Source organism: Pectinophora gossypiella, chromosome 1 (assembly GCF_024362695.1).
Source record: "Pectinophora gossypiella chromosome 1, ilPecGoss1.1, whole genome shotgun sequence".
NCBI lineage: Eukaryota > Metazoa > Arthropoda > Insecta > Lepidoptera > Gelechiidae > Pectinophora > Pectinophora gossypiella.
Window position 1 is genome coordinate 7,468,333 of NC_065404.1, and position 22,069 is coordinate 7,490,401.

Consider the following 22,069-nt stretch of genomic DNA (forward strand, 5'->3'; position numbering starts at 1 on the left):
TAAAATACGCAGATTTATTAAAAAATAGTTATATGAGTTGTTTATTCTATTATTGATACTTAACTTGCACGTCAATTATAATTATAACTCTGCCAAGTAATAAACAATGGCGATATGAAAATACGCCAACCATTGCTTGCGAAGTCGGTTGTAAAACCCTGCCAAATGATTTTGTAGTAGGTAAGTATCAAAGGTAAAACAGTAAAAACTAGTATTAATTTGTCGTACTTACTTCAGTACTTTTTGCATTTGTGATTATGAATCTACGATTGCGTTTAAAAACTGGGACAGGAACTCGATAGCTTCACTATTTGACCGGACAATCGGGAAGTCACCTAAGGACTCTCAACCGGTACCAAATTTAAGACAATAGACCTCAGAGTACCCAATTGGAAGCGAACCTCGGATCAGGACGTCGTTTGAGGGAATTATTTGAATAAATAATCAGCCCTGTGGGCCGACAGCGATAAGCACTGAATAAGGGAAATCGTCGACCACACCGGGTATCGGGTATCGGGGTCCTGAAGTGTTTGTTGTCGCGAGTTGATTAGCCGCCTCTAAGCCGTCGGGATCGTATATTACGTCTAGGCGCCGATATTTTTTCGTACAGTCCCTAAGCGGGATATATTCAGAAGCCGCAACTACCAGAGGATTTGGGTGGTGCGGAGCAGAATCAAAGAAAATAAATGCAATCAAGCAGATGTACTCATAATGAATAAGTATAGCGACAAACAATAGTATCACGACGGGTCCAATAAAATAGGTACCTATATGGTGTATGGCGGGTCTTAACCCCGTGACACTAATAACAATTAAATACTTACCTATAACTTAACGCCGCTTAAAGGGCTTCTGTAATGCTTGCGAAAGCACTAAGCAGCTAGGCAAATGTACCCCTTCACTCGATCCGCCATCATGATTTTGTAATACAATTACAAAGGCAGTAAGTAGCGATACGATGGACAACGGAATCCTTACAAAGAGAGCTAGCTGCACATGCATTGGTAAATCCCTAATGAGATTTCTCGTACCTACATAGGTGTACCGGGCGGAGAAATACCTAGGCAGGTAGTACGTAAGTACATACTTACGTGTAATATTAAAGTATGAATATCTAGAAAACAAATAGGTAGGTACTGTGATGATGGGACAAAACCAAGGGGACATACTCCTGTGGTCTGACGGAACTTCCATCCAAGGCAATAGCCCGATTAGAGAAAATGTATGTGTCCAGTCCGGCCTTGAGCCCTCGGCCTCAATCCAGACAGAACACACTTCACAGTACATTTTTAACAGGTTTTTTGTCCCCATACAATTAAAGTGACTTTTTACAAAGTAGATGTAGTAGTAGTTTTTTTTTTTTCAAAGTAGATACCGCATCCTTGTACAGTCATGAGCAATATAATGTACCTACTTTAGGACCCTGTCGCACTAACATATTTGACATTTAGTGCGACTTACAGTTCAATTTGTCAAAAAAGTTAATGTGACATGCTACCAAAGTGTATACATATTAATTAATGCTCGTGACCGTACCTACTGAAAATCGAATTCGATTCGCTAAGTATTTAAAAAGAATACCATAACATTGCGTCAAGTCTATACGGGGTGGGCAGAGATGTGTAGTATAATTAATCGCCAGCTGTTTATGTCCCACCCACGTAATAGGGGAGCGAGTCCGTCCTGGAAACCACGTGACATGAATTATCCAAATGATGAATGAACAGGAATTCAAACTTAATAAAGTCGAATTTAAGTCCGATCGAGTTGTGGTTGATGTGGTAGAACCTGAGCCACGGCTCGGTTCACGAATTCGAATCCCAATTCGAGCCGGGGACACCATGATGTAGGTAAGTCACGCATTCTCCGAAAAGGGCTATCTCGGATTTATAAAAAGAAAGCACTGCTTATATTGGGTGTTAGTGACATCGTAACGAAATCTTTGAGGGATGGTTCAGCCCTGTTGAATTTTCCGACAGGAAAATCCACTTGATATCAGCTCAGAATCATGGTCTGAATCATCGCCTCAGTATTTGTTACGATGTCACTAACCTTGTCTACTTGTAGGTATGTACTTGTAACACACTAAATTCTGAACTAATGAAGTAAAAAATATTCTTTTGTCCAAAGGTATCGTCGTGTTTAGTAATGAAAGGGCCAATTATGTAGGTTTTCTTGTATTAATCCTAATCGATAATTATTACCTAATTAGGTACGTTTAATTGATAAGATAACAATAACTCAGAGATGATCCGAATAGCTTTTGTTTCCAAACCTTGCTAAAATTACCTACATACCTAATGCAAATAACTTAATCAAAAAATTATAAATAATAAAAATTTAAAAACTAAAACTCGACTGCGGAAAAATAGCATTTTTTTTTTGACGTGACTTATTGTAGATTTGCCGCAGATGGCATTAACTACTTGGCCGGACAAATGGGGAGCGCTGAAGGCTCTCACCCGGTAGGTACAACGTTTAAGACAACAGGCCTGAGGGTGCCCAGTTGGGCGCAAACCTCGGCTCAGGGCGTCGTCTGAGAGGAAAAATATTTGAAAGAATTAATCGACCCTAGCGGGTCGATAGCGATAAGCGCTGAATGAGGGAAATCGTCGACCACGCCGGCGGGGTCGGTATCGGGGCCCTGAAGTGTTTCGTGTCGCGAGCTGGTTGGCTGCCTCTATGGCTAGAGTAATCGGGTCGTCGGGATCGTATATTACGTCCTTCGGACGCCGATACTTTTCAGTACCGTCCCTAAGCGGAATGTACTCGGAAGCTGCAACTACCAGGGGATTTGGGTGGTGCGGAGCAGAATCGAAAAAATATTTGGGAGCTAATTTGAGCCATTGGGCAATGGTTGGCAGACCTAGGTCAATGTGCAGATTTTCATTGCGAAGGAACCAAGGAGCTCCTGTGGCTTTCCGCATGAAACGATTTTGTATTACCTGTAGACGGTGAATTTGAGAGGGACTCGCGTGAGCGAAAACTACCCCTACGTAGGTCATGATCGGACGGATGGGAAAAATAGCGCTCATAAGACAAAGTATAGGGTAGGTACCTACCGTTAAACAAGACTTTTTTTTCCGAAATTAATACCTACTTATAATTTTATAAATGTTACATAGGTACAAAAGAATATAGCGCTCATTAGACGTAGTAGGGTAGGTTAAACAAGACAATGTTTTTCCGAAATTGATGACTACTTACAATTTTATAAATGTTACCTACATAGGTACAAATTAAAATAATAATGTACCAATCTACATCTAACAATAAGTAGACGACTTATTTATTTCGGGGTTCGGGTTAGTCTTTTTTACGTGTTAATGATAATATGTAGGTACCTATCAATAAATTTGGCTGATTTAATTCGGGTAGGTAGGTAGTTACCTAATTCTAATTACCTTCTCTTACAAAATAGCTATTGAATGCGCATGGAACGTGCTCTAACATTATAGCCCTATATGGACAACCTGATATTATTTAATTTTAATGATTAATAATTAAGCTAAGCTCAAGATATAAAATAATACTAAAGTATATTTTAACTTGTTCCAGTTAAAATGAGTGTACTATAATTAAACATTTACTATGTATTTGTAGGTACTTGAAAAATTTACTTTACAAATACGTTTTCAAGATTTCAGGTTACATAAGCAGTTTTAAGCGGTTGGAGCAAAACAGAAAAAAATACCAGATAGGTTTATGATGGCAGCAATGTCAATGGGTTAATAATGAGGTGAGAGCATGGTGTATCAAGTTTTGTTACATAAATAAAGAATAATATTAATTAAATGCAATTAATTACCCACTTTCAAGTTGTTTTTATATTAACACCAAAAAAGACTTGAGTGTCTTAAGATTAATTTTTGGAAACAAGATATTTTCTTACTACCCTGTTATTTACCTACTACCCTGCAATGAAAAAAAAATGAAAGTGAGAAATAACTAACTTCTGCATTAAATAGCTTGTTGGGAATGTACACTAAAAAACTTGCTTATTAAAACTTTCAAACATTTTCTTGTTGGAATCTTATTTGACGGTTGTTCATTACAAATATAAAATTATTAACACTTTACATTCACATGCTTAGGGGTTAAGGTGAGTATAATGAAAAAAATTAGTAAATAAAAGAAACCATATATTAAATTTAAAGTGTATGTGACACTATCACAGGATTAACATGGTTATGAAACAACAAAGAACAACCATTATTATCCTTAATCATCCCAGTTCACTTGGTGACAATCATGCCAAACAAAAGTTCCCTTGAGCGTCTGGGGTGCCTCCAGTGCCAAGTAGAGAGGGGCCCGTGCACCACGCTCAGGAGTAAAATCACCCATGCCTTTTGTCATATCAGTCTTAACAAAACCAGGGTGAACACAGTTTACGGATATGCCTTTGCCTTGCTCATTAAACTTCCTTTGTTGAACAAAAGTCAGAGCTGACAAAGCCACTTTTGACACTTTATAATCTCCATAATGACCCGCAAACGACACAAATGCACTCTTTCCAGTTTTTGCTGCCTGTAGGAAGTCATTTACAAACTGCAGAATTTCTTCCTCAGAAAGATCGTCTTTGATCAGCGTATCCAGCCAAACCTGTTTCCTAATATTCGATAGCAATCCCCAGTCACTACTAATATTAATGATGCGAGCATTGTCTTTTAAAAGGGGATACAGTATTTTCGATATCGTCAATATACTCATAAAGTTTGTATCAATGAGTTTTTTGGCGTCTTCATACGATGAAACAGATTTATCAAAATCTAATATTCCAGCGTTATTTACCAACACATCAATTCCTTTGTGATGTTTTGCAATATATGTGGCAAAATCCTGGACACTGTCTTCGCTCGTGACATCCAGCATATGGAACAGTGGCTTGAATCCGAGTTCTTCCAATTTCTTTACAGCTTGCTTTCCTCTTTCCTCATCTCTAGCTGTAAGGTACACAGCACCATCATAGCTCCGACACAATCCTTTGACAATCTCGAACCCTATACCCTTATTACTTCCTGTAACTACTGCTACTTTGGTTTCCATTTTGTACATAAAATTTCGAAACAAATACGTAGAAAATACTACGCTGTAAAAATAATTATTTATTTTATCACCAAACCTATTGACCCCTCCTCCCGGTCATTTTCAGATTTTGACATTTTACTTCTTTTTCTCTTATAAGATATGCCTATCAAAAGACATTGACGCCATACAGCCATATCATTAGTGAAAGTTAATATTTTTAAATAGGTTTTATTTTTCATTATAAATTATAATAAGGATTTTATTTCAAAAATGACAAAAAATCTTCTGGGCAAAAAGCTTTTCGGCATAAAGCAATACGCTTTTCGGTAACAATAGAAATCGTTCGGTGCACAGTGGACCAAACTTGGAAGCAAGTAACACAGTTCTTCTTGAATTTTTAATAGTTTTTTAGCAGTAGTTTCTCGAACTCTTTTGTAGATGTATTTATTTTTTGGCAGTCCGTAGTTAAGGTGGTTAGGCTAAAACTTTTAACTAAAACAACAGAAAGATTATCATAATTTTATTTTGAAGCTCGGTTACGTAACCACACAATTATTGATACTTTGTAACACAAGTTGACTAAATTGCGTTTAAAATTCCAGGTGTAGGCGTACTGGCACCAACCACGTTCCTATACTATTCACAAATAATAATGTAAATTACTCATTAATACAAAGTATAGCTAAGTGATATAATCTTTCACAAAATGCATCGTTCAAATAAACCTAAATATTTACACACACCAGCTGTTCAGCTCTTCATCCACAATTTTTTTGTTCAATCTCATTTCAACAAGCTATGAAAGAATTTTAATTTCCCTATAAAAAAACTTCACTTAGGATTTACAATAATTTAGTCGATCTTGACGGCCGCATAGATCTTCCTGATGAATGTATAAGCCGCAAAAAACCCAATGGTGCCAGTCAGAAGCCAGAATGTTAACACCATAAGGCCTGTAACAAAAAAACATTGTATGTTGCACTGTATGTACCTACTAACTTTTATTTATAAGATTAACTGTTATTTTTTACGTTAGCAGTGTAGCTCTGGCCCAGTTGTGCGTACCTCAGGACACTACTAGTACAGTCATGAGGAATATAATGTACCCACTTTAGGACTCTGTCGCACTAACATATTTGACATTTAGTGAGACTTACAGTTCAATTTGTCAAAAAAAATAATCTGACATGGTACCAAAGTGTATACATATTAATGCTCGTGACCGTATTATTCCTTATTCTATGACTGTACTATACTTAACTGTACATACAATACAATACTTAAATAAATATTGTGTTCCAATAGTTCTTACCTGTGTACCCTATATATAGTAAGGTGGGGATAAATTCTGTTATTTCCAATTTAGTGAAGAAATAAAATATGGAGTAAATTAAAATGTACACAGCAGAGCCTCCAGAGACAATAAAACTCTTCCACCACCAATGGTAGTCCTGCAAGGAAAAATATAATGTAAAAATACATACTTTATACTTGTAATATTCCAATAAAATGTAATGTAAACAGTATCTTACCTCACCACACAGTTGGAAATAAACCATCACAATGGATATTTGAGATACTGATATTACTAAAATGCAGAATACCAAAAATAGAAATCCGAACAAGTAGTAAAACTGATTTTCCCAGAGTGCATTGAAGATGAAAAACAGTTCTATGAAAACTGCTCCAAATGGAAGAATGCCAGCCATCAGTATACTAGAACAAGAAAATTAATCAAATGTAAATCTTTCAACTGCTTTTCAATATACCTATAAAATATAGGAAAATAAAAGCTATATCTTACCATACAAATACATTCATATACCACAGTTGTTCTGGAACTTTTCTGGGTATAAAATTTGTCCTTACTGGATGTTGGAATGGTTGTTTTCGGCATCCAAAGTAGTAACCCAAATACACAAGTGGAAGTGAAATGCAAAACCACAAACACAACAGAGCCATCATGGTGGAGAAGGGCACTGCTCCACTGGAATGTTTACCCATGATGAAGAAGTTTAAGAAGAAGCAGGTGCCGAACACAACAGCAGGGTAGAGTGTAGCAGTGAGGAATGCAGCTTGCTTCCACTGCTTCCCTTTCATTGTGGTGTACAAGCGTGCTGAGTAGTAACCGGCAATCAGACCCATAAAAACATAGAGGAATATCGCGGCAGTCATTAACGCCCCTCGACTTGCAGGTGACAACATACCAAGCATAGCAATGACTGGAAAGAAACAATTTACAATTACTTTACTTTCACACAAAGAACATTCAGAATATTTAGTGTGAATAATGCATACTTACATATTGTTATAAGGGCCATTAGGAATACTTGAATCCCACTGCCAATAACAGCAGCAAATAGCATCCGTTTTGGTGGGGGACGGAAGACATCACCATGCACAAGTTTCCAACCTGTTTCTTCCATCATATCATCAATGCTTTCATCAGAGTTATATCGGGCTATATCTCTTCTTAATGTTCGCACCATGATCATGGTCAAAATCCCTGGAATATACATATTATTTGGCCGTGTAAGACTATTTATATGTGTGAATAAATATAAATCATCAATTAATTGTATAATATACTTTGATAATATACATTAAATTTTATACAAATATGTGCTTTTTACCTGATAAGAAAAACAGCACAACAATAGAATTAACAATGGAGAACCAGTGAATCTGAACATCTTTCATGCCCAAATAAATATCCCATCGTGATGCCCAGCTTACATCCGACTCACTCCACTCCACAGAATATGTAAAGAACAATTTGGTACCAGTGTCTTCATTAATGCGTTGTGGTTTTGGGTATTGAGGAAGCTGACATGATTCATCTACAAATGTTAGGTCATCTTTATCTACAGAGTATGTTTCAACTTCAAAACCAACAACTCTATATGAATCCCTGAAAAAAAAAATATAAATAATTTATATCATTCTAATTATAAAGTAATTTGATACTACTTAAATAAATACTTACTGGCTGTGCTTGTGATATTTAAGCAGTAACTTCAAATGATTGTTTATGTAAGCTTTCCCCATTGACATATAACCAAGCCGATAACCTTGTTCAATTGTTTTCTCAGATGTATCACTGTTCACCACTCTTGTTGCCACTGGCAAATTATCAACCAACCTAAATGATATAAAAAAATATATTTTTAGATATTAAAGCACAAAAAGATACTTAAGTAAGTACACTGTTGTCTTTAATACTTACAAATGTACAAAGTATTCATGTTCAACACGGCTAGCCACTTTCTCTGATTCTTCCACACTCCAATTTATGGGATTATTTTTTTTATGACAGAGCAGCCTACATTTAATGTTCTCTGCCATATGTACTTCATATGGAGTATTGACAATACGATCCCCTCTCAGAACTTCACCCAAATTCTCTGACTTGTACACAAATGTGCCATTTTTGGGTAAGCACAATGGTAAAGAATAATATTCATAAGGAAGTTGGGTGTGTATACTCGTCATTTTCACAGCCTTAACTTCAATTTTTTGACCTTTTTTAAATTCCACTGGGGCCACACCAGGGACATAAAACCCATTGCTAAACTTTATAATAATAAACAAAACTATAGAACACCGCAGCGATATCTGAAAAAGAGGCGATTATTATAGTTTTTCCGCAATAAATTTTTTATTATTATTATTTATGTTTGATAACAGAAATCCAATTAAGTCAAATAATTTTCACAATTTGGGTACTTACCAAGTACATATTTACACTTGCCATTATTTGTAATGCAATAATTCGATTTAAACCATTTTCGTCTCTAATACTAATAAAACAAATTGCTTGTCGATAATTTGAAAAATCTACAGTAAGGTTGACCCAATAAATAATTCTATATTGTTAAAACTGCAAACGAGAGCAATATGATGTACTGTTTGTGGTAATAACTATAACTTAATTGTAGACTGCCACAATTGCACAGATGGGAACAGAATTTATGAATCTACACGACAAGAAAAGCTTATAGCTTTTCATGAACGAACTCGGCAATTTCGATCTGACAATTCTGTTCTGACATCTGCTCGCCCTGCTCTGCTTGATTGATACGATTGACAATTGGTGGGTCAGATTTTTTTTTGGTTTTTGGCCTGGTTGCTGAGAGTTTTAAACCACTGTTCACGTTCGTAAATAGGTAGTAGAAAAAAGTAGGTAGGATACATTTTACAGAGATCGATCGATATTTTTTTTTAATCTTCTAAAACCTTATAATTATCGAGGATATTTTTTTAATAAATTCTCATTTTACTCAATATATTAATTAAAAATAAAAATACAGACACACCACAGAGCATATTTCCGAACGCATCTGCGTGTGTTGATGAGACGTCAGTCAGGACAGTCAGCCCACTTTGCTTGCTTTGCTTTTGAGTTACTGTTACTTATTACGTTTTTTTATAATTAAATGGTCATGACTGTTTTGTTATACATACGTAATCTCTATTACAGTGAGTTATAGGCAGTGCTACATAATTATTGTAAAAGTTTTCGCATAAATTATCAACAACATGGTTCAGGTACGTTGTCTTTTGGTTGTGTCCATGTGATTTAGCTATTTAGCATATCTTTATCTTATAATGTATTGCAATTGTGTGAGTTCGCATTTAATTTACATCGTTAATTACTAAGGATTAAATACTTCAGCGTTTATACATATTAAGTGTTAACCTATCAATCGCAATATAAGTAACTGACAGCTTGAGTAAAGTATGATGCACTGTGCACTAGGTCACCCACCCAGCGCACTTGCTCAAAACATGTTTGTTTACCTTAAATGAGTCAATTTAACTTTAATTCATACCATATTTACAGTATTCTTATTGAATATCATTGCAATACATATATCATTGTCACTTTTTTACGAAATCTGTTTGTGAATTGAAGTAAAATTCTTGTTTTAAAATTTTTAGGCGGTAGATGAGGTAGAGCAGCCTGACCTGCCCCAGGCTATAAAACTGTTGAATGAGATGAACACAAATGTGCAGCAAGTATCACAACTTGTAGACAACATGCTGGTTCGAGTTAAAAGTGGAGAGATCTCTACAGACAAAGGACTTAGTTTTCTAGAAATGAAATACCAAATGCTCCTCAGTTATTTGATAAATCTAACTTACATAGTTTTAAGGAAATGTTCAGGAGAAAAGATTGAATCTGATCCATCTATAGACAGACTTATAGAAATACGAACTGTCCTAGAGAAAATTAGACCTATGGATTCGAAATTGAAATACCAGATTGATAAGCTTGTAAAAACTGCTGTTGTGGGCTCTACAAATGAAGATGATCCACAGTCATTCCGTGCTAATCCTGAGAACCTTATAAGCAAAATTGATGACTCAGATGATGATTCATCAGATGCATCTGATGAGGATACTAAAGAAAAAGCAAGTAAATCTAAAGTTTATGTTCCTCCAAAATTGGCAGCTGTGCACTATGATGAAAGTATGTCCAGACAAGATAGTGAAAAGAAAAATAAAGAACGAACTAAAAAACAATTCCTGAACTCTAGTGTGATGCGCGAACTTCGAGAGGAATACTCAGAGGCTCCTTTAGAGGTGACTACTGGCAATCATGTGAAACACTCAATATCAAAGTATGAGCAGGAGAAGACTGAATATGAGGAAAACTATCTCACACGTCTGCCTGTTACTAAAGCTGAAAAGAATCGCAGAAGAAAGTTGACCACTGTCGGCACCATAGCCGATGAGATCACTGGAAGCCAACGAGTAGCACGTAAACACAAAATGAAATCTAAGAAGGGGAAAGGTTTTAAAAGGAGGAAGACTCATTAGGCATATGTTTGTATCTATTATTATTGTAAAATTTAAGTAATATTTTGCTTCAGTGTTTTATATACATTGAAAAGTTGTGTCATGCATGTTTGGCATTTATGAAATTAAAAAATGTAAGATGGAAAAGGCACACTTAATTATCATTCATTTCCATATTTAAATAGTGTTGCAGAGTTATTATTTATTTAGGTGTACTTTTTGGACCTCTTGATAAATAAAAATATGATAAACTTTTATCATCTTCTGACAAACATGTATTTTCAAAAAACAAATTGCTAATAACTAAGTACCTAGATAAATCAGGAAATTCTATTTTGTTGTTAATGATATTAACTAATACAAAACAGTGACAGCCCAATACAAACAGCCTCAACAGTCCTGTTGATGTTATAGCATTTCATAATTTAACAAATTCGAACTAAGTTTTGTATAGTAAGTGGGTACAACTGATTGAAAAATATTAAAGAACATAATACCAGTTAATTTTCTGCATTATTGCAAGTTATTTATGTTTTGTTATGTTAAATGTATTGGCATTTTTTTGAATTTCGTTATTTTTTCTATTTAGTTGTCGTATTTCCTTTTTTGTGTATTATCTAATAAAAATGTTTGAATTAAACTGATTGGTTTTGACTGACATCTAGGGGTTTTTTGAGGGTAGGGAAGTCTCGGATGTTGGTGCCAGGGTCGAAGGACTGGTACCGGAAGAGCCTCAGCTGGCGGATGTGTCCGATGGGCGTGTGGGTGTCGAGGCACTGGTAGTTGCCGCGCGGAGGCGCTGTGCCGTAGTTCTGCGTCAAGTCCGAGCGAATGATGCGGTTCAACAGCCACGGCGGGGACGCCATCATTAACTGTAAAGAATGTTTAATATGTACAGTACACTATACATTATGTATGTATCGCTATACATATGTAGGTATGTACCTCCCTCACGCTCTTAAACTTAATCGAGTTAGGCGGCCTAACCTTGCAGTTCGTCGTTAGCGAAAACCAAAAATCGGTTTCATAAAATATCCCTGAAGGGGTAAGCAGCGGTGTAGCTATACACGCCCTCTCCTCTCCAGCTACGTTTAAGTTCCATGTAAAGTCGGGGTGAGTCCATTGCCATTAACCAAGCATAAATTATGACATCAATTATCTAAAAAACCAATTGAATTAAAAAATCGGACGCTTCAAAAATTCGATGACTATTGAAATGTTGACTATCGATGGGCACACTAGGCGGAGATTCGTCATAGCTGCTTTTTGGTATTGATGTTCAAAGAAAAATAAGTTGAACTTGTATAGTAGTTATAAGCCGACTTCCGTGACCACTAATTGTGTGGACGGAGCCAAAAATACATAATCTGAAAACAACTTGCAGTGCAGCCACTTTTGATACGAGTTTGTAGGATAGGTTACCAGACGATAAAGTAAACATAGTCCATAATTTAATCATGTAGGTAGTTTTGAGAGGATCTGATATTGAAAATAAAATGTCATCTACCGGCTTAGCCACAGACGGGTAAGGATTTCTGTAATCATCCTGATGGGTTGTAAGGTAATCCATTACACCAAAATCGGCAGGCAGTTGAGCCAGGTCAGCGTTCTTCATCAATTTATTTCTCCCTGGAGTACTGGAAGAAAGATAACAGGTACATAAACTCATGCCTAATGGGGTCTGCACACCACAAGTAATCAGAAGACAAATTGCGACGCCACTTTTAATACGAAGTCTTAGGATGGATTTGGATATTATAAATCGTAATCGTATAATATTATAAAGAGGAAAGATTTGTAATTTTTTTTTGTATTCATCAACAATTTAAGAGTCACGCTCTTGTCGGTGTAGCATTTTCCATGCTACTTTTTAGGGAAAAATAGGGCAGTGGTTTCCCTCTTGCCTTCCGCCCCGCAGTACTCTGTCTGACGTAAGTGGGATGGCGCCCAGAGTAGTCTATTACAAAGCCATACTGGGACTCCTGTCCTCCGCCTCTGAATAGTACTGACAGTTGCTGCTGCTGTTTTTTGTATTGAGTAAACAAAAAAAAATTTTGGACTGATTTAAAAAAATCTTTCACCATTAGACTACTACATTATCCCTAAGTAATATAGGGTAAGAGTATTTAGTACTAGAAATAACAAATAGGGATCCCTACTAAAATTTACCCTCGAAAAACAAACGTGCAGCTGTTCAAAACGGGCCTGGGCCGCTAGATTTATTATAGGCTTGTTATAGGCAGTATATGTATCGCACAATCCCTTGACCGGTTTTTTGGGAAGATACCAAGTTGAATGCGTTCTGTGTTTTCGTGGTCTACCTATATTTTACTAGGTACCTAATAGAGCATACATTATAATAATAATAAATACAGATAATACAATAATTTTCTGTAAGTATAAAATTCTACAGAGTACTAAAAAGGTACGCGTTGATGTCTTTTGTATGGGTAAATAAACTGACACATTACAAGGCTCTTATCTTGTTTCGTCTTAGTTTACTTACTATTTAAAATACCTATGGAAGCTTATCTGTATTTAAATCATTGGCAGGACAACCCTTAGACTATGGGATCTAAGAAATTCTTAGATTCCACGATTTTACGACATGCATTCATGAAAAATGTAGCATGAAAATTAGTTTTTCAGAAAATTCTCAGTTGGGAAACCTATTCACAGCAGTCAGTAAGATGTACCTAAGTATATAGGCGGTTAATGTTCATCATCTCCCTAGCACTGTCCCGTTTTCCATACGGTCCGCTTACCTAACCTGAAGATTTGACAGTTCCCGTTTTTTACAGAAGCGACTGCCTGTCTGACCTTCCAACCCGCGAATGGAAACCAGCTCAATACAGGTTAGGTCACATACCTCCGAAAATGCATTATAGGCGGTTTATGTTACTCTTTGGTATAATACTTACTCAGTGCAGGGATACGACGTGAAGTTGACAAGTGGTTTGAAGGAGTAGACGGGGTCAGTTTTAGTGAAGACTTGCGCGAGCATGTGGCGGGTCTCCGTCATGCTGGTGCCATGGTCGGCGGTGCCCAGCCGGTCGTACGTGCTCACCATATGGCTGAGTTGGTCCCTGTATACGTAGTTGTCCTTCTTCTCCGCCAGCACCTCATAATCCCAATTCTCGATCTTTACAGGAGGTTTGTACTTGTTCTTTGAGAACAAAATCTGTGCCGGTTTCTTAGGAGTCGCGTGTTTAGCTCTCATTGTTTTGGTTTGCGAATATAAAGTTCAGTATATAAAGATAAAGATGTTAAATTAATTTCTGTGACGATAATTATATCTATAACAATTCAATATTTTTCTAAATGTAGCGATTGCTCAACGTCAAAAATTATTGACTTTGTGACATTATTTTGATGTATAACTGATTTCAACTCTGCACCATAAAGTTAGAATAGGAGGTTTTAAACTGTTTACATGTTCTCCTCCACCAACCCGCAGTGGAGCAGTGTGGTATTTTCTCATACATCCTCCGTGGAGGCCTTTACTCATAACTAGCGGTGACGTATGAGGCTTTATACCGCGCATGCAGAGTGTATAACCACTAGGACCCGCATTTTTCTATGGCTGTTTATGTACCCACAGACCATTGATATATAATAATATAATATTTTACTATTGAGCTCAATACATCAATGTTTGAGCTAGACAGTATATTTCCCTTTGTTTTAGAGGGGTAAACAATTTTACAAATAAAACAATGTTATTGTAGTAATAAATCATTAAGTTTTATTAAATTGAATAGCAATAGTTTACGTATTTACGCTGCTTTGCGCTGTTACATTTGCGCTGTTGTTTTAGTCTGTTTGCGGGGAGGTGTGACCAGCTGGGCAGCGGCGTTTTCTTCAAACAGCTCTCTCCAATGCAACTCCTCTTCCCTGACACGATTGCTCTCTTCAGTACAAATAATAAATGTTTCGTAAAATTCGAAAAACGTAATTTTTATATCCAAATCCATTATTTTATCACCGTCGCAAAGTTTTGGGAATATGTTAGCGAATATTTTTATAATGGTTTTGCTCGATAAATTACCAAAATTGAATAGGTGCAATTTGTCATGTGGCACATATGCTGCGTTTTTCTTACGTAACGGTTCCGCTGAAATATATCAAGGAAGGTGATTGACTAAGTGCTTCCACATTTCATATTCAATCCCAAGTTTATCCCCAGCAACAGCATCTGCTGATTAGCTCGGGGATTGGGGTAACAAAAACTTGTACTTCCTAACAAATGTTGAGAGAAATATAAAAACTGGGACAAGGACTACTAAGTACAACGAGGCCACATAATCATTGTGTGGGGAGTACCCACTACCCTATACATATAGGCAACTATCAATATGTCCACAGTTGCCAAATGGAACCTCTGCCACCCAGATAAGAGCTGTGCGGCAATGAAAGCCTTAAAAACAAATAAACTCTTAATATATTTACGCATGACGAAGAATATGTCGTCTGCGAAGATGTAGATGTTGCGACCGAGAGGCAAGGCTTCATCGGGGGCGTCCACTAGTTCCGGCTGTGGATTTGACATATAAAGGTGAGGCGGCTCTCGCACAGCACACAAGAAATCTCGCACCGTGTGTGGCTCGCCTAACTTGCGGTATAGTTTATATAACGCCTTCAACGGCAAGAATAACCCAAAGCTTTGTGTAAGATGACCTGTGAAATTAAAAAAATATAATTTAGTAACCTCAACCAACAGGCCCACCTAGCACTCACAAAATTTTCAGTTAAGTATCCGTTATCAGCGTTTCTCTGACTACTACTCTGGCTAGATATGGATTTCTTTTGTCGGGAAGCATTCTACGTCAGAGCCCGTACATTGTGTAGTTATCTATACTTAGTAGCGCCGTCATGCCTAATCAAATTACTTACACGAGAAGAATCGGACAATATACAGATAATTCCCACCTTTACACAGTCCCATGCTCGGTATAGCGTCATTGTCCATAAAACATCTAAATGCGTTAGCTAGAATTGTTTCCGGTCTAGGTCCAGGCAGATACGTTTTAGCGTGCAAATAACAAGCTACCGATATAAGACTGTGCAGAAATTGCCAAAGATATACTCTTTCGAATGGCCCATGCGGCGTCTTAGCCAGCCATTCAGGATTCTGGCTGTATAAGTCATTAATCTGCGCCAACGTCATACCTTTCTCGTGTATGTCACAATCATAGTAAAATTGCCACAAAAACATGCGTATAAGTATGGGGGTAAAATTGATTTCTTCAGTATTGCATATAGTTGCATATATATAGTAAATTTCTTTCAATTTATTTTCATAACATCGCACTGCCTTTCTTAATGCGTTTACTTCAAATTCAATCAAGTCGTCGTCTATTCCAGCGCTTACTCTATCAATGCTGATCAAAGACGAATTAAAATCAGATTCACAATATTTGTTATTTTCTATATATTCATTTATTATCTCTGCACGTATTTGTACATGTCTGTCGAGATTTTTAAGTGTATCTACGACGTGGTATTTGAGACCTGCAGTGCTGTCGCAGATGTTGAAGTCGTACGGTTCGTGAACGTGTCCGTGTGTTCGCTTGTTGCTGCATTCTAGACGAGATGGTTTTTCGTCGCACTCTACAAGGCCCATGCTGTCATCGACAAACAACTTCTTCCCCTTAAGTATGTATCCATTGTTAGTGATAAATTTGCCAGATCCACTTTTCTTATTGTCTTTAAATTCGCCTTTGTAATGAGACCCCAAGCCTAATCCCAGGTGCAAAACGCCATATCCGTTACGCTCCCCTTTAAACCAACGACCTCGATACATGTTGATCGATGGCAAGGACAAAGAATTGTTATAATACGCGTCCCAAATATATGTGCCGTAGCCGGACATAATTCCATTTTTCCATTCGCCTTTGTAAAACTGCGAAATAAGTGAAAATTCAAATATAATCTGGTAATATAAATCAATAAGCAGATAATTAATTACCTACAGTGGAACTGGAGTATAATTCACATGTTTGCCGTTCAACGACGGGTGGCCGGTACCCAATACTGAAGCGTAAGTATACATAATTATGTAATGTAATATACATACACGTGAGAATTTTTGAACCTAAATGTATTTAAATTGGATTATATTGATGTGTAACTAACTATAGGTACTCATTCGTATTCCAAGTGCAAAAGATTCGTAAACCCGTCGTTACATAAATCTGTTACCTACCTTTATCACTATAGAATGTACGACAAGTAATCTCAGGCTTGGCCTTATGCGCGACCACCGTGGCCCGGTGGTTGAGCATTTGGCTCACTATCCGGAGGTCCCGGGTTCGAATCCCGGTGGGGACATATCACAAAAATCACTTTGCGATTCCTAGTTTGGTTAGGACATTACAGACTGATCACCTGATTGTCCGAAAAGTAAGATGATCCGTGCTTCGGAAGGTACGTTAAGCCGTTGGTCCCGGTTACTATTTACTGATGTAAGTATGTAGTCGTTACATGAGTCATGTCAGGGGCCTTTCGCGGCTCAGTAGTAACCCTGACACCAGGGTTGTTGAGGCTGGTATTCCACCTCACAATCCACACGATAAGAAGAAGACCCTCAGATCAGAAGTTAAGTGATTTTCTTACTTACATCATGGTTCGGCCATATCATCAGTCCTTTCCCATCCCTCACGTAACGATCCCACTCGCCTTGGTACCCGCTCATCTGGCAATATTCTCGGGAACCGAATCCGTGACGCACATTCTGCAATGTAGAGTTTCGAAAATAATAGGTATATTATGTGTTTGGTAGGTAATAAAATATCATTCGAGAATGATGTAACATTTTGTCGATATTATAGATAGGTACGTATTTACAGATTAAGAAATCAAATACAAATCAACAAAGATAATAGAAGTAAAGCGAGTTAAAAAGCGAGCGTTATAATAATTCGTGAAACTAAGATTCAAATGATAACCTCATTCTTTTTTGAAGTCGGTTAAAAAATACACACTCTACGTAGTAACTAAAAAAAACAAACAGCCTCAATCAACCGGAGGGGATATGGAGCATACTCCACCACGCTGCTCCATTGCGGGTTGGAGAATAACTAAGTATTAAGTAGAAATGGGTTAGTTAAATGCTTTAAATCAGAGTACCTACACACAAATTGGTACTTACATGGACCCAATCTCCATCATAGTAGCTTTTCTTGAAATGGTAGTGCATGGTTCCTTTCCCATGTTTAGTGCCACAGTGCCAACCACCATGGTAGGATCTCTGGGTGCGCGAGTCAACGAACAGGCCGTGCCCATGGCGCAGGTTACCAGCAAATTCTCCTTGGTACCAGGAATCGTTCTTCCATTGCATAATGCCTTTACCATTTATCTCGTTGTTCTTAAAGTCTCCCTACAATGTAAGTAAGTAAGGGAAGTATTTATTTCCTCTACTACTTAGTAGAAAATTTAAAACATATCGGATGACGTAAGTATATCGAATGTAGGGCGGAAGCTACCATTGAATAGTTCTAATACCACTTGGAATCCATCATTTGACGGACTCGGATCGAAAGTAGTGCGATAACACCCTGAGGACCAGTTACTGGTTACCACTTACTGATGTCTGATAGCCTGTCCAGAATTTATAAGGCAGAACTTTGTACTACTACCCGGAACTTAATCTTTTTTGTATTGACGTGACTTATTGTAGATTTTCCGCAGATGGCATTAACTACTTGGCCGGACAAATGGGGAGCGCTGAAGGCTCTCACCCGGTACAACAGGCCTGAGGGTACCCAGTTGGGCGCGAACCCCGGCTCAGGGCGTCGTCTGACAGGAAAAATATTTAAAAGAATTAATCGACCCTATCAGCTCTCGGCTTACCTACCTTTGCTCTTTTTATCGCTATTGACCAGTGGGTCAATAGCGATAAGCGCTGATTGAGGAAAATCATGGACCACGCCGGCGGGGTCTTTATCGGGGTCCTGAAGTGTTTGATGTCGCGAGCTGATTGGACGCCTCTATGGCTAGAGTAATTGGGTCGTCGGGGTCGTATATTACGTCCTTCGGGCGCCGATACTTTTCAGTACCGGCCCTAAACGGGATGTATCGGAAGCCGCAACTAACAGGGGATTTAGGTGGTGAAGAGCGATAAAATGTTTTGACGGCACTTAACCGCCAAATAAACCATCAGACAGTTCATCAACACCTTTATTTTTCAATCTGATGTTATACCATTAGACACTTACCAAGTAAATAGTTCCATCGGCCCACTGGAAGCGTCCCTCCCCATGCATACACTTGTAAGATATTTTACCTTCATACTTATTACCATTTTTAAAGCGAATAACGACTTTTTCGTCTAGTCCCGACCACCATACTATAGTCATCGGATCAGTCTATAATAAACGATAGTAATTATTATTTTTTATACTACGAATAAATTATAAAATAATTGAGTGAGTGTTACAAATTTATTTATAAGATAAATAACTCATTGGTGCAACGGCACGGGGGATCGAACAGGCGGCACTCCCCGCTTGGGATGCAAGCCGGTAATCTACAACACCACAGAGGCTTTGTCAGGGGTAGTGAGTACAGGGGGGTTAAAAAGGCCACATCAAAGCAATTCATCTCATCATGACAAAACTATATTCATACCTGACCACTTTCACCAATGTCCAATTTCGAGCGACTTTTCGTTGATTTTGTCTTCGACATCTTGACGGTTGATAAAGCTGTTAATTTTATGGAAGTACATAAAAAAATGATGTAATAAAACAAGATACTTAATAAACATATACATAAACTCACGTCCGTAATTCCTAATAGGGTGGGCAGAGCTACAAATAATTAAAGACAACTTGCAGCCGCTGTTGATACGAAGTCCTAAGATGGATATGATGATGGATAATATATGCACGCCCATAACATTTGTCCATCATGTTAGGAAGAACACAACCCGTCAGACGGTATTTATGAAGACAAGCAGCTGATCGTGTCCTATATTTTTATTAGTTCCCAGTCCGTCACAGAGCTTAATAAAAAGAACCTAGTTTCCCCCTAGTTTCTCCCTAGTTTGGTTATAGGACATTACAGGCTGATCTCTTGATTGCCCGAAAGAAAGATGATCCACGCTTCGGAAGGCACGTTAAGCCGTTGGTCCCGGTTACTACTTACTTAAGTTAGTTTTCGTTATATGAGCCATGTCAGGGGCCTTTGGCGGCTCAGCTCAGTAGTAACCCTGGCACCAGAATTGATGGGGTTGGTAATCTACCTCACAACCCACACGATAGAAGAAGAGCTTAATAAAAAAAATAACATAAACAATACTTATTAGTACAAAGAAACTATTTAATAATGATCGGGCCGTCAGTGCGTTGCATTTAGAATACTTAGGGTGGTATTAATAAACTAATCTCAGCTTCGAGACTGCCCTCAAGATCATGTCAATGTGACAGTTCTCATATAAAAACAGAGACTTGAGCATGATCTTAAGGGCAGTCTCAGCTGAGATTCGTTTATTAATACCACCCTAAGTTTTATTATTATTGTTTTTATGATTTTGGTTTGTTTTTCTTTTTGTTTTGGTATTTTTTTTTTTGTCTATTTACTTATTGATTTCCGTGTGGTTTCTGTCCTGTGTTAAATGTAATGTACCTGTCTGTCTGTGTCTGTGGTGTCCGGAAGTAATAAATGTTTCTTTCTTTCTTTCTTAATAGCAGAAAGCGAGGCGAGGGTACGCGATGATGTACCTCTGTTGTATTATGTAGATATGCGAGTTGCGTAACAGAGAATTAAACAGTAGACTCACTGGAAGTTTTCTTCTTCTTGCCGCCGGTAACGGTGACATCGCTCGGTGTTTTCCCCATATGGCCATAACTATCTTCAGCTTTTTGTTCATGTATGACGGTCCACGAGCTTATGATGGCTGGGAGCATGCCTTCGAACATGAGTGTTACGAGTTCTTTCTCTACGGAGCCTATTGGGCGAGTGACGAGGGAGATGTTGGACTCGCTGTTTAGTTGAATAGTGGAGTGGCCGCCGCGAGCTGTCGATACCGTATCGAAGTCGTATCTTTCATCCTGTGAGTACCTCCTTGCCGTGATAAGAGAACTCTCTCTGCGCGTTACAGTACGCTGAGTGTCCAAGTAATACATGATTATGCTAACATGTCAATGCACTAGAAAGAGTACCTAAAGGTATAAATATTAGCGATTAAAATAATTAAATTCACAAAACAGTTTTTACAAATTTTTGGGACGTTTGAAATGTCATTTATAACATAAAGTTTCGTTCATAATAATTATATTTATGTTTAGAAAAGGTTTTAACACTGTCTTTCTTTTCACAGTTCTCGAGCAACGCAGCTCGCTAAGCTCACAGCTTACGTTACGGGATCACTAGAAACTACTATAACAATATTCTTTGTCCTAGGGATCGCTGTCATGTTACATAAAAGGTTTAGGTACTTACAGGTACGTAAGTGTTATGAATCAAACAACGAAATTAATCTACCGCATACTGATGTATTTTAAATAAAAATTTAACTTTATTTTTTAATTTCCGCTTATTCCCATGATCCTGGTGAATACGGTGTCTTCCTGAAGCACTCTCCGCCATATCAGAAGAGTGTTTGAACACATTTTTTATCATTGACCGACCTAACAAAAACAAAAATCGAATGAGTAAACTTGAAAAAATATATATTATAGGTACTTCAAATAATTTCGCAAATTAATTTAAATAAAGAATAGATATTTAACCCCATTTCCACAGTTTCCAGAACCGCCAGAAAGTGGCGTCCTGACGGAGGTCGGAGTCAGAGGGTACGCCAAGCGGCTCTATGGGGATGTCCTCATGTCGAGTTAACCCTTGTGTGGTCTCCTCTACGCCCCAGCATGACCCCAACAGGCAGAGGACGGCAAATAACACCAGTACCTTAAACATTCACACTTCCTTATAATACAAACTCACCGCAATGGTTGTTGGAAACTTTGTAACAGGAATTACAATGTACTAGTAAGTCACTGACGTAGTAAAAAACAGAAGTAGTGTGATAGAAATCCTTACACAACACTTTAGATCAGACGTTATTTAACACTATGAAACACATCCATTATGCGCTATGGGGTTATTTATTACCTTTGAACTCATGGTCTCTGAAATTCGAATTTTCGTATATCACTAGAAAACTAGTGCGTTCCCGATGTTCAAGCGCGTAAATGAAGACAATATTGCAATTATATCGCTTATATTAACTCGGGTGATT

At 37.7% G+C, this 22,069-nt stretch overlaps 5 protein-coding genes across 5 annotated transcripts; 1 reads left to right on the plus strand and 4 right to left on the minus strand.

Annotated features, from left to right (window-relative positions):
* Positions 1-4,125: 4,125 nt before the first annotated feature.
* LOC126369804 (carbonyl reductase [NADPH] 1-like) lies at positions 4,126-5,159 on the minus strand. The gene has a single exon (XM_050014371.1). The coding sequence runs from the start codon at positions 5,053-5,055 to the stop codon at positions 4,222-4,224; it is 834 nt and encodes a 277-aa protein (XP_049870328.1). The 5' UTR covers positions 5,056-5,159; the 3' UTR covers positions 4,126-4,221.
* Positions 5,160-5,533: 374 nt separating this feature from the next.
* LOC126369406 (transmembrane 9 superfamily member 4) lies at positions 5,534-9,089 on the minus strand. The gene is made up of 9 exons (XM_050013813.1): positions 8,759-9,089; positions 8,255-8,643; positions 8,015-8,170; positions 7,662-7,939; positions 7,331-7,534; positions 6,833-7,250; positions 6,561-6,744; positions 6,341-6,479; positions 5,534-5,981 (listed from the first exon to the last, which is right to left on the minus strand). Exons 1-9 carry the CDS (start codon positions 8,780-8,782, stop codon positions 5,881-5,883), a joined length of 1,893 nt encoding a protein of 630 aa, XP_049869770.1. The 5' UTR covers positions 8,783-9,089; the 3' UTR covers positions 5,534-5,880.
* A 315-nt stretch (positions 9,090-9,404) lies between these two features.
* LOC126369733 (neuroguidin) lies at positions 9,405-11,470 on the plus strand. The gene is made up of 2 exons (XM_050014318.1): positions 9,405-9,576; positions 9,970-11,470. Exons 1-2 carry the CDS (start codon positions 9,568-9,570, stop codon positions 10,849-10,851), a joined length of 891 nt encoding a protein of 296 aa, XP_049870275.1. The 5' UTR covers positions 9,405-9,567; the 3' UTR covers positions 10,852-11,470.
* On the minus strand, positions 11,080-14,050 carry LOC126369866 (uncharacterized). Its single transcript, XM_050014458.1, has 3 exons — positions 13,752-14,050; positions 12,338-12,467; positions 11,080-11,702 (listed from the first exon to the last, which is right to left on the minus strand). Exons 1-3 carry the CDS (start codon positions 14,048-14,050, stop codon positions 11,466-11,468), a joined length of 666 nt encoding a protein of 221 aa, XP_049870415.1. The 3' UTR covers positions 11,080-11,465.
* A 574-nt stretch (positions 14,051-14,624) lies between these two features.
* On the minus strand, positions 14,625-20,957 carry LOC126367088 (radial spoke head 10 homolog B-like). Its single transcript, XM_050010496.1, has 8 exons — positions 20,601-20,957; positions 19,459-19,509; positions 19,047-19,196; positions 17,981-18,208; positions 17,450-17,563; positions 15,760-16,732; positions 15,265-15,507; positions 14,625-14,944 (listed from the first exon to the last, which is right to left on the minus strand). Exons 1-8 carry the CDS (start codon positions 20,955-20,957, stop codon positions 14,625-14,627), a joined length of 2,436 nt encoding a protein of 811 aa, XP_049866453.1.
* Between the last annotated feature and the right edge of the window lie 1,112 nt (positions 20,958-22,069).